The 13685-nt window shown below is 25.2% G+C and overlaps 2 protein-coding genes across 4 annotated transcripts in view; both read right to left on the reverse strand.

Annotated features, from left to right (window-relative positions):
• LOC122852871 lies at positions 1-9684 on the reverse strand. Of its 2 annotated transcripts, XM_044152961.1 has the most exons (4): positions 9481-9684; positions 5102-5682; positions 4729-4800; positions 1-4298 (listed from the first exon to the last, which is right to left on the reverse strand). In XM_044152961.1, the coding sequence occupies exons 2-4, from the start codon at positions 5548-5550 to the stop codon at positions 776-778; spliced, it is 4044 nt and encodes a 1347-aa protein (XP_044008896.1). In that variant the 5' UTR covers positions 5551-5682; positions 9481-9684; the 3' UTR covers positions 1-775. The 2 variants fall into 2 exon arrangements, with proteins under 2 accessions (XP_044008896.1, XP_044008897.1); XM_044152962.1 differs by lacking the exon at positions 4729-4800 and having other exon boundaries at positions 686-4298; positions 9481-9682.
• Positions 9477-13685, reverse strand: part of LOC122852876 (diphthine methyltransferase) — a 22751-nt gene continuing 18542 nt past the window's right edge. Inside the window, exons 1-5 of one of the 2 annotated variants that reach the window (XM_044152970.1) lie at positions 12651-12789; positions 10532-11151; positions 10309-10444; positions 9889-10242; positions 9477-9813 (exon numbers count right to left, since the gene is read on the reverse strand). In XM_044152970.1, the coding sequence (XP_044008905.1) occupies positions 9756-9813; positions 9889-10242; positions 10309-10444; positions 10532-11141 (1158 nt within the window). In that variant the 5' untranslated portion in view covers positions 11142-11151; positions 12651-12789 and the 3' untranslated portion in view covers positions 9477-9755. Of the gene's footprint in view, positions 9814-9888; positions 10243-10308; positions 10445-10531; positions 11152-12650; positions 12790-13685 lie in introns of those variants that run through there. The other variant, XM_044152969.1, reaches the window with a different exon arrangement.

The following is a 13685-nucleotide window of genomic DNA, read 5'->3' on the forward strand; positions in this document are numbered from 1 at the left end:
TTCTTTTTTTTTTTTCTAAAATCTAAAATCTGTTATAGTTAAATACTTTTTGTTTTTCTCTATCTAAATTTCACAGATAAAGTGTCTACGAGTAACAATAATAATTATCGATATTTATCAATAAACAAACTTTAGAAAAAAAAAAAAAAAGTTTACTATCGAAATTTTTAGATTTTACATTTGTTTAAAATACAAATGACAAATTAAATAATATTGAAAATTACTTTAACAATAGCTTGCATCAAAAAAACTATTATTATTAATTATTATTTTATAAATAAAATCAATTTCATATATTGATTTTATAAAAAGAGAGAAAATTTAAGAGAGCATCGTTTTTTTTCTTAGTTCGGCATACATAAAAAATTCATTTCGTTGATGATTATTTTCAAAGAATCATTTTAATAAAAAAAAAAACAAAAAAATTATATCGTTGTAGTATTTACACAAGTCATATATATATTTATATAATAATAATAATAAAATTAATATAAAAAAAAACAACCAAAAGAAAATAAAATTACAATCCAAAAATTATCGTTTATCATTTTCCAATTTTTGTGTGCGTTTTTAAAATATATATTTTGTATTTTATTTTTTCTTCTTTCAAATTTTCAAATTACACACGTACACACACACACACACACACAAGCAGGAATGTCTGTGATAATAAATAAATAATAAAAAATGCAATAAATTCCAAAAAAAAAAAATCAAAAAAATAATTAATTTTCTTAAAAAAATAGATAAAAAAAAAAAAGTTATAATAATTTATTTAAACAGTCGTGCCATATGAAGTGAACATGACTCTTGTTGTATCAGTTTCAAGTGTGACATCTTCAGGTGATGCAAGATCAACTTTAATTGAACCAGAATTATTTCTTCGTCTAGCCATACCACCAGCCCAATTTGATAATGTCCAATGATAAGTTTCACCTCCTCCTACTCTTTTATGATTATCATCATCATCATCCTCATCATTATCATCATCATCATCTTCATCATGATGATTAATTGTATCTTCAGTATCGTTGTCTTCTTTATCTAGGCCAGTTTGAATTGATACTGATGATTGTGAAACAACTGAATCTAAACTTGAATCACCACCACGATATCTACTAATACTTCCTGTAGCCATTTCACCAGGTGATTCCTCAATAGCTTTTAATATATTTTGACATATATCAGAATCAAGTGATATTGGATCTTCTGAATCACGATTATGTATATTTATTGCAATATGAGCTGGATGTGGTATTGGTAATGGTATTAATAATTTTTCAGCACTGTAAGCACGCATTTTACGTTTCCATGGTTGCCAACGTGTATCATTTGTATTATCAAAAATTCCATTATCATTATTATTATTATTATCACAACTACTATTACCACCAATTGTTCGTTTTTTATTATGATGATGATGATGATGATCTCTATTTGTTTTTTCTTTATTTAATAATAAACTAAAATGATTAATTGAACGATGTTTATCTGTTGTTTTTCTACCACTATTATTACTATGACTATTATTATTGTAATTATTATTATATGATGATGATCTAAAACGTGGATTAAATGCTGATATTTCTAAATATGGACTGTGTATTTGTATGTTACCTCTTGGTGTATAAATTGCACCAAGTAAATCTGGTCCATTAATACCAGTCATTAATTCAGTATTATTTAACATATCAGTATATTTTTTTAAATCAATAGCATTATGTGGTTCTAGTTTAAATGTTGTATCTGTATCATCAAGTGGCTGAAGAAAATCTAAACTAAATATATCAGCAAACATTAGACCAGCCAATCCTGCCCAATCACCAATACCTAAACCTTTATTATCCCAAAAATCATCTTCAGATGTATTTAAACGTGAAAATATATGGGTTGGATATAAACGTTCAAGCATTATTGATGCTTGTTGTATAACAATTTTTAAATCATATGTTGTTAATTTAATTTTACTTTTAATTGATATACCAAGACCAATTTGTAAATCTTTTCTACGTTTATCTAATTTTTCATGTAATACAGATACTAAATCACGTGCTTCTTTTTCTAATATTTTATATGGTTCACGTGTTTTAGATAAACTTGTTGCAAATGGACTAAAACATGCTTCAATAAATTGTGTAAAATCACGTTGTGGTTGTGTTATTAATCTTTCTGTTTCAGCTTGAAATGCAAGTAATTCATCAAGTTCAATTTTAGCTTCAAATGCAGCAAGTGCTTGTTCTGGACGTATTTTATAATAATAATCAGATGCTAAACCAGGACCAGATATTCTTTTAACAACAAAACTATCACATGCTGGTATTCTACCACGTTTTTTAATAACAAAATGAAACATAGCTGTATCCCATATGACTCTTATCCAATAACGTACAACAGCAAATGTTAATATTACAAATGATATTAATGGACAAATTATTATTGCAACAATTAATGATAAAATTGGTTGTATTAAACCTTGTATAAATATATTCCATATCAATGCTTCAGCAATAATAAAATAACGATTTCTTCCTTTTTCTGGACTATCAAAATCAATAAATAATCCCATAAAACAATAAAATATTAATGTTACAATTGGCATCCAAATAAATGCACTTATAGCAATAATTAATGATGTTATACTTGTTAATATACATATTATTGGAAATAAAAATAAAATACAAATTGTACCAAGTAAACCTTTAACACCATAATTCCATAAACGATTAATATGACGTGTCATACCTTTACCAATAAAACCAGTATCTGGTTCAGTCTCAAAATGTGTACGACTTTTACTAATATGTCGCCATAATGTTATTAAACGTGATGATAATGTTGGTGTTTGTGATGATTTACGTGGAAATAATGTACCATTTAATTGGCTTAATTCTAAATCAGGTGTAAATGGTTCAACAAGTAATAAAGCACGTAATGATACTCTACTACACCATGGTACAGCAACACCAAATAAAAACATTGCATTCCATGTCCAACACCATGTACGTGATATATAATTTATCCAACGCCACATTGGCCATCTTGTTGTTGTTGTATGTAAAATTTCACGTTCAACAAGATATACTGGTTGACTTGGATCAGCACGTGGTGTTGTTATTGTTGTTGGTGTATTACTTAAAATTGTTGGTATTATTTCTGATTGTCCTTGAAAACTACGACGTACAATCCAATTACGTGGTAACCATATTTGTATTGGCCATTGATAATTACGTGTTGGTGTTTTAACTTTTCTTAATTCTTTTAATAATACTGGTTCACGTTCACGCATAAATTTTAAATCACGATTTAAAAAATATATTGTTTGTTGTAAATTTTGTTGTTTACATAATAATAATGCTTCTTCATGTGCACTCCATTCACATTCATCAGTAAAATTTGCTTCAATTTCACATAATTTATTACGCATCCATGGTACAATTCTTGATAATATTGGATGTTCTGTTATCATTTTTTTTTTTAATGTTAATTTTGTTTCATGTAATTTACGTTGTATTGTTTCAACAGCACGATGCATTAATACAACTGTTTGTGCTTGTTGTACTAATAGCTGTCCAATACCATCACCAAGTAATTTTATATCATTATTTGTTAATATACTTGAATAAACACGTTGTAAATATTCATGCATAACAGCTTCATTAACTTGTTGTTCAATTTCTTCATCTGGCATTTTTTTTGAACGTAATTCAGATATTAATCTTTCACGAAAATGTAAAAACCAACCACGTGTTTCACGCTCAAGTATTGTCATTAATATTGGTAATGCTTTTTTAATAATATCACGATTAAATAAACGTAAATCAACTGGTGTACCATTTGGTGTACTAAATACAAATGGTACTGGTACTGGTAATAATTGTGATGATTCACGTTCAACTTCAAATTTTTCCATAGCTGCACGACGTAATTGTTTTCTAACAAAACCACAAAGTAATTCCAATGAATCATCATACTCTGGTCGACAAACAAGTTCAGCAACAAGATATCTGCATCTTTCTTCACGTATTTTACCTTCTAAATTTTGTGCTTGTAATGATGGTACACCAACAAGTATATCAAGTAATCTCAATAGACCAGTTAACAATGATTTACATGATTGTGATACACTAAAACAATGTGATACAATTCTTGACTTTGCTGTTACAACAATAAATCTTGTTGCCAATGCAAGATCAGTTAAAAGTGTTTCTCTTCTTCTGTCTCTCCCTCTCTGCAGCAACCAACTCAATCTCCATCGATGTACTTGACCAGCAAAATTTATTGAATCCACCTCAAATTCCCTGAAATCATCATTATTCATTATTATAATAATAACACAATATTTAAAAATTCCAATTATTATTTTCATCATTATCAACATCCTCATTATCTTTCATTCTACAATAAATTGCATTAAAATATACGTGTGGTGGATTTACATCATTAAAATACAACGTGATTAGCATATAATTGTGTGTGATCTTTTTCTTTACAAGCACTAAGGAAAAAAAAAAATATGTGATGTGGTAAATTTACAGTGAGTATTTAATATACTTTTAAAAATTGGCTAAAATAAAAAAATTAAAATTTAAGCATGCCAAATATATTTACTCAAAAATAAAAAAAAAAAACCCAGTAAGTGATATTAAAAAAAAAAAAAAAACATTTAGTGTTGGTTTTTGTTTGGATTCATTTTTTTTTATCTTTTCTTTTCTTTTTTTTTCAACATACCCACACATCCGAATGCTCTCCAATTGAGTGGCATTCAGCTTCTTCGGTTTTCCATACTTATCCTTGTGCAAGCTTTACAAAAAATTCATCAGTAATAAGCGTAAAAGGTTTTTTTTTTTTGTTTGTTTTTTTTTAAAAGCTCATCATTATTATTATCAATAAGTATACTATCAAATATTCTAAAAAAAACATCATTATCTATATTGTTGTTGGGGACAATGTTTTTGTTTAAATATAAAATTCTATAAATCTATTTATCAATTTAAATTGACTAAATAATATAATATTGTTATTAAAAATATATAAAATACTTGGGTAAAAAGTCTAGCTATTAATATAATTAATCATAAAAATAAAATAATTATTAAATTACCCTCTTTCTCTGATGCTTTCAAGTTGTTTATTAGTTAGTCTTCTTGGTTCACCTTTATTGTCAACAGCAACAGCATCAAGTTCATCAAAACTTGGTGCAACAAAAAGATCACGTAAATGATATTTTTTACGTACAAGTGTATCATCATTATCAGAACATATTGATATTGATGGTGGTAATATTATTGGAAATGTTTTCCAATGATACAAAAATTGTTGTGCAACATCTTTAATATTGTGTACAAGTGTTTCAACTTCAGCTGGTGCACCACGTAAATGACTTGTATCAAATTCAACTGGTTCTTTTTCTGGATTAATACCATCACCAATATAATGATAATGATTATTATTATTATGATATGATTGAGCTGGTGGATAGGCCTGATTATTAACCCCGGCATTTGCTGTATTTGCCGAGGTTGAATTTAAATTGTGTGGCATTTCTCGCATTAATAGCGTTTTTGGTGGCTGGGGTCAGCTGCCCCGTACAGCAACTATTTCTTCATACACCATGTTGCCTGTTGCAACCATTTATCATCCCACAAAATACTTGAAAGTTTTTTTTTTCTCTCTCTTTATTATCTGTAACATAAAATTTCGAAATAGAAAAAAAGATAAAAATTATTCGAAATATAGGTATTACTATTTTTTAAATTTAAAAATAATTTGATATGTAATTTTTTAAATTGTTTAAAGAGAAAAAAATATGTATAGCGTAATTTAAGAATTTACTTGTGACAATGTGAACACATAGGAGTGTTGAGTACAGACATTGGATGACTGTCAATTAGCAGTCAAGAGCCAATTGGATAATAGCAAGAGATTCCAAGTGATATGACGATGACATATACTCTTCTCTCATAATTTATCATATTTATTATTAGTTTTTTTTTTTTATTCACAATTTATAATTTATGAGGCGTAGCATTTTTAGCTAATGAAATAAACAATTTATATTTTGCCTTGAAATGTCCAAATTAAAAATCAATAGAAAAAAAAATATATAGACCTATCAACTTGTTAAATATTCTGACAAATCTCAACACATCATTTTTTTTGATAAAGAATTTTATTGATTACATTATTATTAATTTTAAATCATCATCTGTTTAGCCACACGTGCTAAATAAACAAATTCATTTTTGTTGAAATTTAAATAAACATTATTTCATGACTGATTGGATATTTTTTTTTTTTCATAATATTTATGTAATATTTTTTACTTTGTATTGATAATAATCTAAAAAAAAAAGTAACGACATTGTTATAAACTTCCACGACAAAAAAAAACATGCAATAATATTATTTACACTCGATAACGATTATCATTTCTATCAGCAATTAATTTTATATTTTTATATATTTATTTTTCAAACGTGAATAGAAAAATAAAAAAAATATATTAAATTGTTTTTTGATTAACTGTGTTATTGATAAATATAATCGCGATTATTTATTGTATTTTAAATGTGAAAAACAATATAATATAAATATTAAAAATAACATTACGACTCTATTATTATTAAAAAAAAAAATAAAATAAATAACTTGACGTTTTTTATTTTAGTAGACTTGCTTAAAAATTGTTTGCTAAAATAAAAAAAAAAATATTCTATTCTATAAGGGTCGACGATCTTGGCTATTATATACACGAAAGAAAATTGTGTAGTAGACCGTGGTTAGTGATTTGCAGACAATCTGTAACAAGCACCATGTACCTATGTACACTTTGCTTGTGTACATAAACCAAGAAAAAAAAAAATCAAGAAAAAGTCTCTTGTGGTTGTTATGATTAAACAAGTCGAGTCATGAACTCTTAAGCCAGATGGTACCATCAATGCTTCCCATTCATAAAAATAGAAAAAAATAAATTTAACAGAATAGTTAATATTGAAACTCAAAATCCACATGTACACAAATTTATATCAAAAGATTGTTACTATCTATTCAATACACATTCAAACAAGCATATCAATAATACAACACTACTAATTTCAACTGGGTCAAACAAGTTGTCTTGTGTCACTGATTAATCAAAAATAAATTAAAACACATTAATTATACAACACTATTATAATTACAATAAATTGATAATAAATTTTTATCATCTCATTCAATTTTTAATTATACAATTAATTAATTTAAATGTTAATTATTTTTAATTTAGGCAAATTAATACAATGCATTTATTCCAATACAATTTAGCTTTTTTTTTTTTGCCATTCAAATTTATTATTGATTTAATAATCGATGATGATGATGATAAGAAAAAAAAAAGTATATTAAATAGCCTTGGCGTGTGTTCACTATCATGACAAGAAAATACATATTTTTTTACTATTTTTAATCAAGATTTTTATGTCTAATAAAATAGTGTTGATAATTATGAATTTTTGTGCTTTTAAAATTAATAAAATCATGGGAATATACAATAATGTATTTTTTTTTCAAAGACAACATATTGAACAACGTAACAGATGTTTGTTATTTTTTGTTACCACACGCATTGGTGAGTTGTAAATCAACCAAGTGAACTGTTTGAAGTATTTTTTTTCAATAAATTATAAACAATAGAAACCCAAATAAAAAGAATAGAGTTATTAAGGGGGAAAAAAAGAAAAATAATTTTCACGCTCTAAATGAGAGCAAGACAAGGAAATTATTTCAACTGGAACATTGTCAGGTCATGATGCTAGATGATGATGGCCTAGTTGAATATTATTAAAATATTAACAACAGTATTTTTATAATTATTTAATAATAAAAATAAATTATTCATTGATATTTGATATTATTATCATGCGTTTACTTATCGTTACAGTGACAATTTGAGTGTCATTGTTTGTTTAAATAATGACGATAGGATTTTTGTATTGTGTTTTTTATCTTGTTGAATATTTTGTTCGTTTTTTAAACGTAGACAACGAGCAAGGAAAATAAGGAAGTATATAGAAAAATAGGGGGAAACTTGAAGTGGAACTTCCCTTGGAACAACGTAAAGTATCTGCTTCGTTTCTCTTTTTTTTTTCAAGTACTCTAGACTTCGATCCAAGCGTACAAGTATAATTCAAGTAGTATGCTGCTGTTTCACTTTACATTGTCTAATTAGTTGGAAAAAAAAAAATTACGTAAATTGATGTCTCTTGACGAGCGATAATGAAATTTTAAAAAAATATTAAAAGACAACATTGAAGAGTAATAATTAGTAATTACTTTGTAAAGATTTAAAAAGAAAAACAAATTGCCCTAAAGGTATTTTGTTTGTCTTGATGATTAAAGAAGATCTGATATTTTTTTTAATTAGTAATTAAATTAATAATTACAAAAAGTAATTTAGCACATTCGGAATAACAATTATTCATAAATAGATAAATAAAATTTGTTGTGGATGAAAAAGAGAGACGTTTAAATTGTTGTAAAAATGTATTTTAAAGAATATAAAAAAAAAAGGTCAGCATGTCAGTGAATTGTAATGCGAGATGAAAGACCAGAGCAAACAAAGGTGACAGAAAAGTAATGAGATCTTGAAAAAAAATAGCTAGCATCAAAGATGTAAAATATGCCCTATGAACTCTCATATTACCAAGTAAATAGAAAATAAAAATAGTTAAAAATAAATAGTCTAAATATATTTTTTTAAATTTAAATTTCTATAGAAATAAATTTAATAATTTAACTATTATTGCAAATTTTAAATTACTATAATAATTTGAAAATTGTCATACTGTTAATTTAAAAAAAAAAAAAAAAATTTAAATAACATAGTTAAATTTAGGGGTAGACGGAAATTAATTTTTGACGCCCTTAAAATTCAAAATCACCCTCTAGCTATAGTGGCTAATAACTAGAGCCAAATGAGTTGGAAGAGACTTTAAATTATACACCAAACAAGATGACTAAAACTCAATTAAATTCTTCAAGTTGATGGAGTAATTTAAATAAAGTTTTTAATTGTTTTGATGGTGTTTTTAAAATTGACAGATGGTGATGATATTCATTATTTTTAACAAACAAGTTATCTTGTCAAAAACATCATCATCATCATCATCATTTTAAATGAGTAACTAACATTTTTTATTTTAGCAAATTAACTAAAAAAAACTCAATTAACTTGTGATTTATATATTGTTATTTTTCCAACGCCCAGTTGTACTGACAATTTGTTTTCTGGGTCATTCCCTAATACTAAAAGAACAAGAGCCAACTCAACACAGCTGATCCTTAAAAATTCAATAATCATTTTCCTCACCTTTAGCTAATTTTTTTATAATAAAAAATGTCTTATTTTTTTTTGTTTACAATTATGTACTCTAATTTGTAATTATTCTGTCAATAATATTTGTATAATTTAATAAATAAAATCCAAAAAAAAACACTTACCAATTAATTGTGAAGAATAATCACAAATCCAATTTGCACTAATGTATTTTGTATATTTTTTTTTTTAATCACTTACTGATTTTTTAGTATTAAAAAAAACTGGAAGATATAATCACATCAGTAGTGGAAAAAAATAAATATAAATATAATCAACGAACAACGCCAAACATCACCCTCAACAACGACCAACACAACTGAACACAATGACTGATTTTTATCGAGCACACACAAAATCCAGAGACTGGGAGAGCTGGGTGTTGCTGTTCTTCGCAAATTCATAAGCCCACAAAACGGGTATTGTGGCTCCATCTAAACACTTCCAGATAAATCAACCTGATTGGAATTTTGGAGAGAAAAAAATATCAATTTTTAATGTAAAAATAAATTGTAAATAATATAATTTATTACTTGTTTAAAATAAATGTTGATAAATCAAGTTTATGATCATAAAATGAACATGTTGCAATGACAATATTTTGACAATTTTCTTCAGATAATTTACTTCCAATTGTATCATTATCAAGTGAAGACCAATCACATCCATATGCAATACTTTTGTGTTCATTATATTCACCAATAATTTTTGGATCATCTATTGAATTACAATCAATTAATTTAAAACCACCATACATACAAGCTCCAAGTAAATATTTATGATAAAATGGATCCCATTTTAATCTCCATACTCCACCAGATAAATTATTTTCAGATATTGGTCGACGAAAGTTTCTCGTATCCCAAATACGTAATTTTTCATCATAACTGTTAATTAAAATTAGAGATAAATAATTTAATTATTTTATTAATTATTATAAATAAATAATATACCTTCCAGATGCTAAAATAAATTCTTCATTTGAATTTGAATGGAGACTTGTGACACCAGCCTCGTGAATTCTATTTGATCCAATTAATTTTGTATCCACTCGTAAATCGTACCATTTGAATTTACAATCATCACCACCTGTAACAAAAAAAAATAACAGACAAATATTTAATAAATTATCAACATGAAGAATAAATTTTAAAGATGAAAAATAATAAAAAATACCAGAGTAAATTATATTGGTGTTCCAGTAATTAAATGCAGTTATCCAAGCTTGAAATTCATGTTCTTCTAGAGATGATAACACTGACAAATCATTATGAGAATCAAAATTAAATATTGTTATTTTACCCTCAGAATCACTGACTGTTATTTTAGCATCATTTATATTATCATTTTGACATTTTCCAGTACTCCAGTCCAATGACAAAGCCAATATTTCATCACCAGATTTTTGAGATAATTTTTTTTCAATATGTAATTTAATCATTGCATCACCAGTTGTTTCATCAATTTGTAATTTGTATATTTGAATATATCCAATTGAATTTACAACACCAAGATAAATATTATTTTGAATTCGAACATGTGACCATTTCATATCCAAAACAGCTGGAACATCAATTGTTTGTAGTAATTTTAATTTACCCATTGTTTCTATTCTAAAAAGATATATTTTTCCATCACGTTTTTGTGATTTTTCATTTGATTGTTCATCCTCTGGTGCAAGTTGATAAGTACCACATACAAATAAATCTTTAAAATCATCAATTGGACACCATTCAACTGAATCAGCCGAATAAATTGTATCAAAATTATCCAAAGTTTTGAACATGTTTAAAATTCTGTAACAAAAATAATTTAATTCAAAAAAAATAGTAAACAATTTTATAGAAATTTTTTTGTGTTAAATAAATCGAAACAATTAATTTTAGAAAATCATCTTTATTTAAATTATTAAGAGATGACAATTTTCAACGGCACATTGGAGCAGGTAATTTGATTGACAATATTGTTACAGTTAATTAATTAAAATGAAATTTTTTTATCATTTTTAAAACCAGTCTTTTTCGATATTATTAACAGATCTTTGATGCTATTATTTTTAAATGATAGTTATACTAATTAATTATTAAATACAATTGTTTTTTTTTTTGTATACAAAATTCATCATCATCAGTCGTTAAAATATCACTCGAATACTGTAACGTCGTTAAGCTTGTTTTGAGCTACTTAATTAATAGGAACATTCAAACTTATAAACAATTATTCATCTTATTATTAACTAATATTAATCATTCGTGTTTTTAATTTAAATGAGGTACTTAATATATCAATTGATTTTACAAGAAGAAAAAACACACACACACATACAATTATTAATTATTTTGTACTTTGATAAATTGATAATGTGATTAAGGCATTTTTTTTTGTTATTATTCTGTTTATTTATTTAACTATGTAGATTTTAATTTTGTTAATTTATTTCGTCACAGTTTTGTTAATTTATTTCGTTACTATATTTAATATCAGTTCTTTTGTTTTATTTATTTTTGTTGTAATTATTATTAATTTAGTCAGACGAATTTTAAGTAATTATTCTAACTCATTTATTGATTAAGTCATTGGGCATTTTGGTTTAAATTACTTGTTTAATCATTGTGAAAAAGTTAAAGATATTAGAAAAAAAAAAAAAAATACTTTTCACTGGAAATTGATGTTTGATCATTTGGTATAACTGAACTTTGGCACCTCTCAACATCATTGACTCAAATTAATCATGTTAATATTATAAAAAAAACAAAAAAAAAACAAAAACTAATAATAATATTAAATTAATTGTTAAACTATTGACGACCATTTTTTTCAGTTTCAACAAGACACTCTCTGACTAGAATTCTTGCATGAACAAGACCTCTTTTAATACGTTCAGCTGAACTTCGACTTCCAGTATATGTTGGACGTATATCACGTCCAAGTTCTTCAATAACATTTAGTAATTGTACATACTTTGATTGTGATTGTATTGATGGTATTTGAGTTATTGTTACTTGTGGTATTATTGATGATTGTATATTTCTTGGATTTGGTACTGTTATTGGTAATTCCATTATTTTTGTTGTTGTATTTTCATTTTTTTTATCATTCTCCATAGTTTCAAGTTAACAAAGCTACCTTTTATTCTTTTTTTCCTAAACAATAGTTTATATTATTTTATTAATAATACTGTACATCATTACTATGTTTTACTTAAATTTGTGCTGTTCTTTTTTTTTTTTAGTGTTTACACCGCAAAATACAAATAAAACATACATTATTTATTTATTTAAATTTATAAACATACCTGTTAATTGTTCTTGAGTATTTGCTTCTTTTTTATTTACACAAAATATGCAATAAACAGGCTGTTGTGATAATTAATTAAAAAATAAAAAAAGCGAGTCAACAACAATTATTTTTTTTTCATCATACAATTTTTAGGTTATGAAAAAAAAAAAATAATATGACTAACACTCCCGCGGAAACTTTTTTACCGATTGCAGAATGCAGTTCGAAATTTTTTTTTTTAAAAATGATAAATTTAAAAATAAGCCCGTAAATTATTATATATTTTTTTTTTTTTTTTCGTTGAAGAAATAAGCTCGAAGGACAAGTACATTTTCTCATTTCCATGTATTTTTTTTTTTAAAAAGATAAAGTACATGTTCGGTTACGTGACTTTTTGTTTGGAGAAAGTCATGAAGATTAAAGTTACAAGTACTTGAAATAAGTATTAAGGGTAAGTATGCAGAAAATTAAAAAGAAAAAAAGATATAATTCTCAACATGTTCCACATATTTCATCGGATTGCATTATTTTATTTTTTTTTTTTTTGACACTGGATTTACGACTGTTTTATTTTTTTTAATGTGAAATTTTATTTGGATAAAATTTTCTGATAAATATCAACTATTCAATCTTATTAAATTTGATAATTATTATATAATGTAAAAATAATTTATGCAATAAATAACACTTGTCATTATGTTAATAATAAATTAACTTAAAAATTTTTGATCGATAAGTATATGATAAATAATTATCCACAAGAGATTAATGTTTTTTTAAAATTATTTAAATAAATTTTTTAAATATTACATCATTTTTTTTAATGTACACCGAAGCCTTGGCAATGTAAAATAAAAAATAAAAATAATTTTTTGCCTTCAATATATATTTCATCGTTTATTTAATTATATTTTTTTTTTTAAATAATTTTTTAGAATTTTCTTACAGGTGGAATAATGCTTTTGAGATATAAATCAAGTGCAAGAAAAAAAAATTCAAAATGACATTAATGAAATGTAAAATAAATGAATTAAAAAATATATATTAAAAT

This window comes from Aphidius gifuensis, linkage group LG3 (assembly GCF_014905175.1).
Source record: "Aphidius gifuensis isolate YNYX2018 linkage group LG3, ASM1490517v1, whole genome shotgun sequence".
NCBI lineage: Eukaryota > Metazoa > Arthropoda > Insecta > Hymenoptera > Braconidae > Aphidius > Aphidius gifuensis.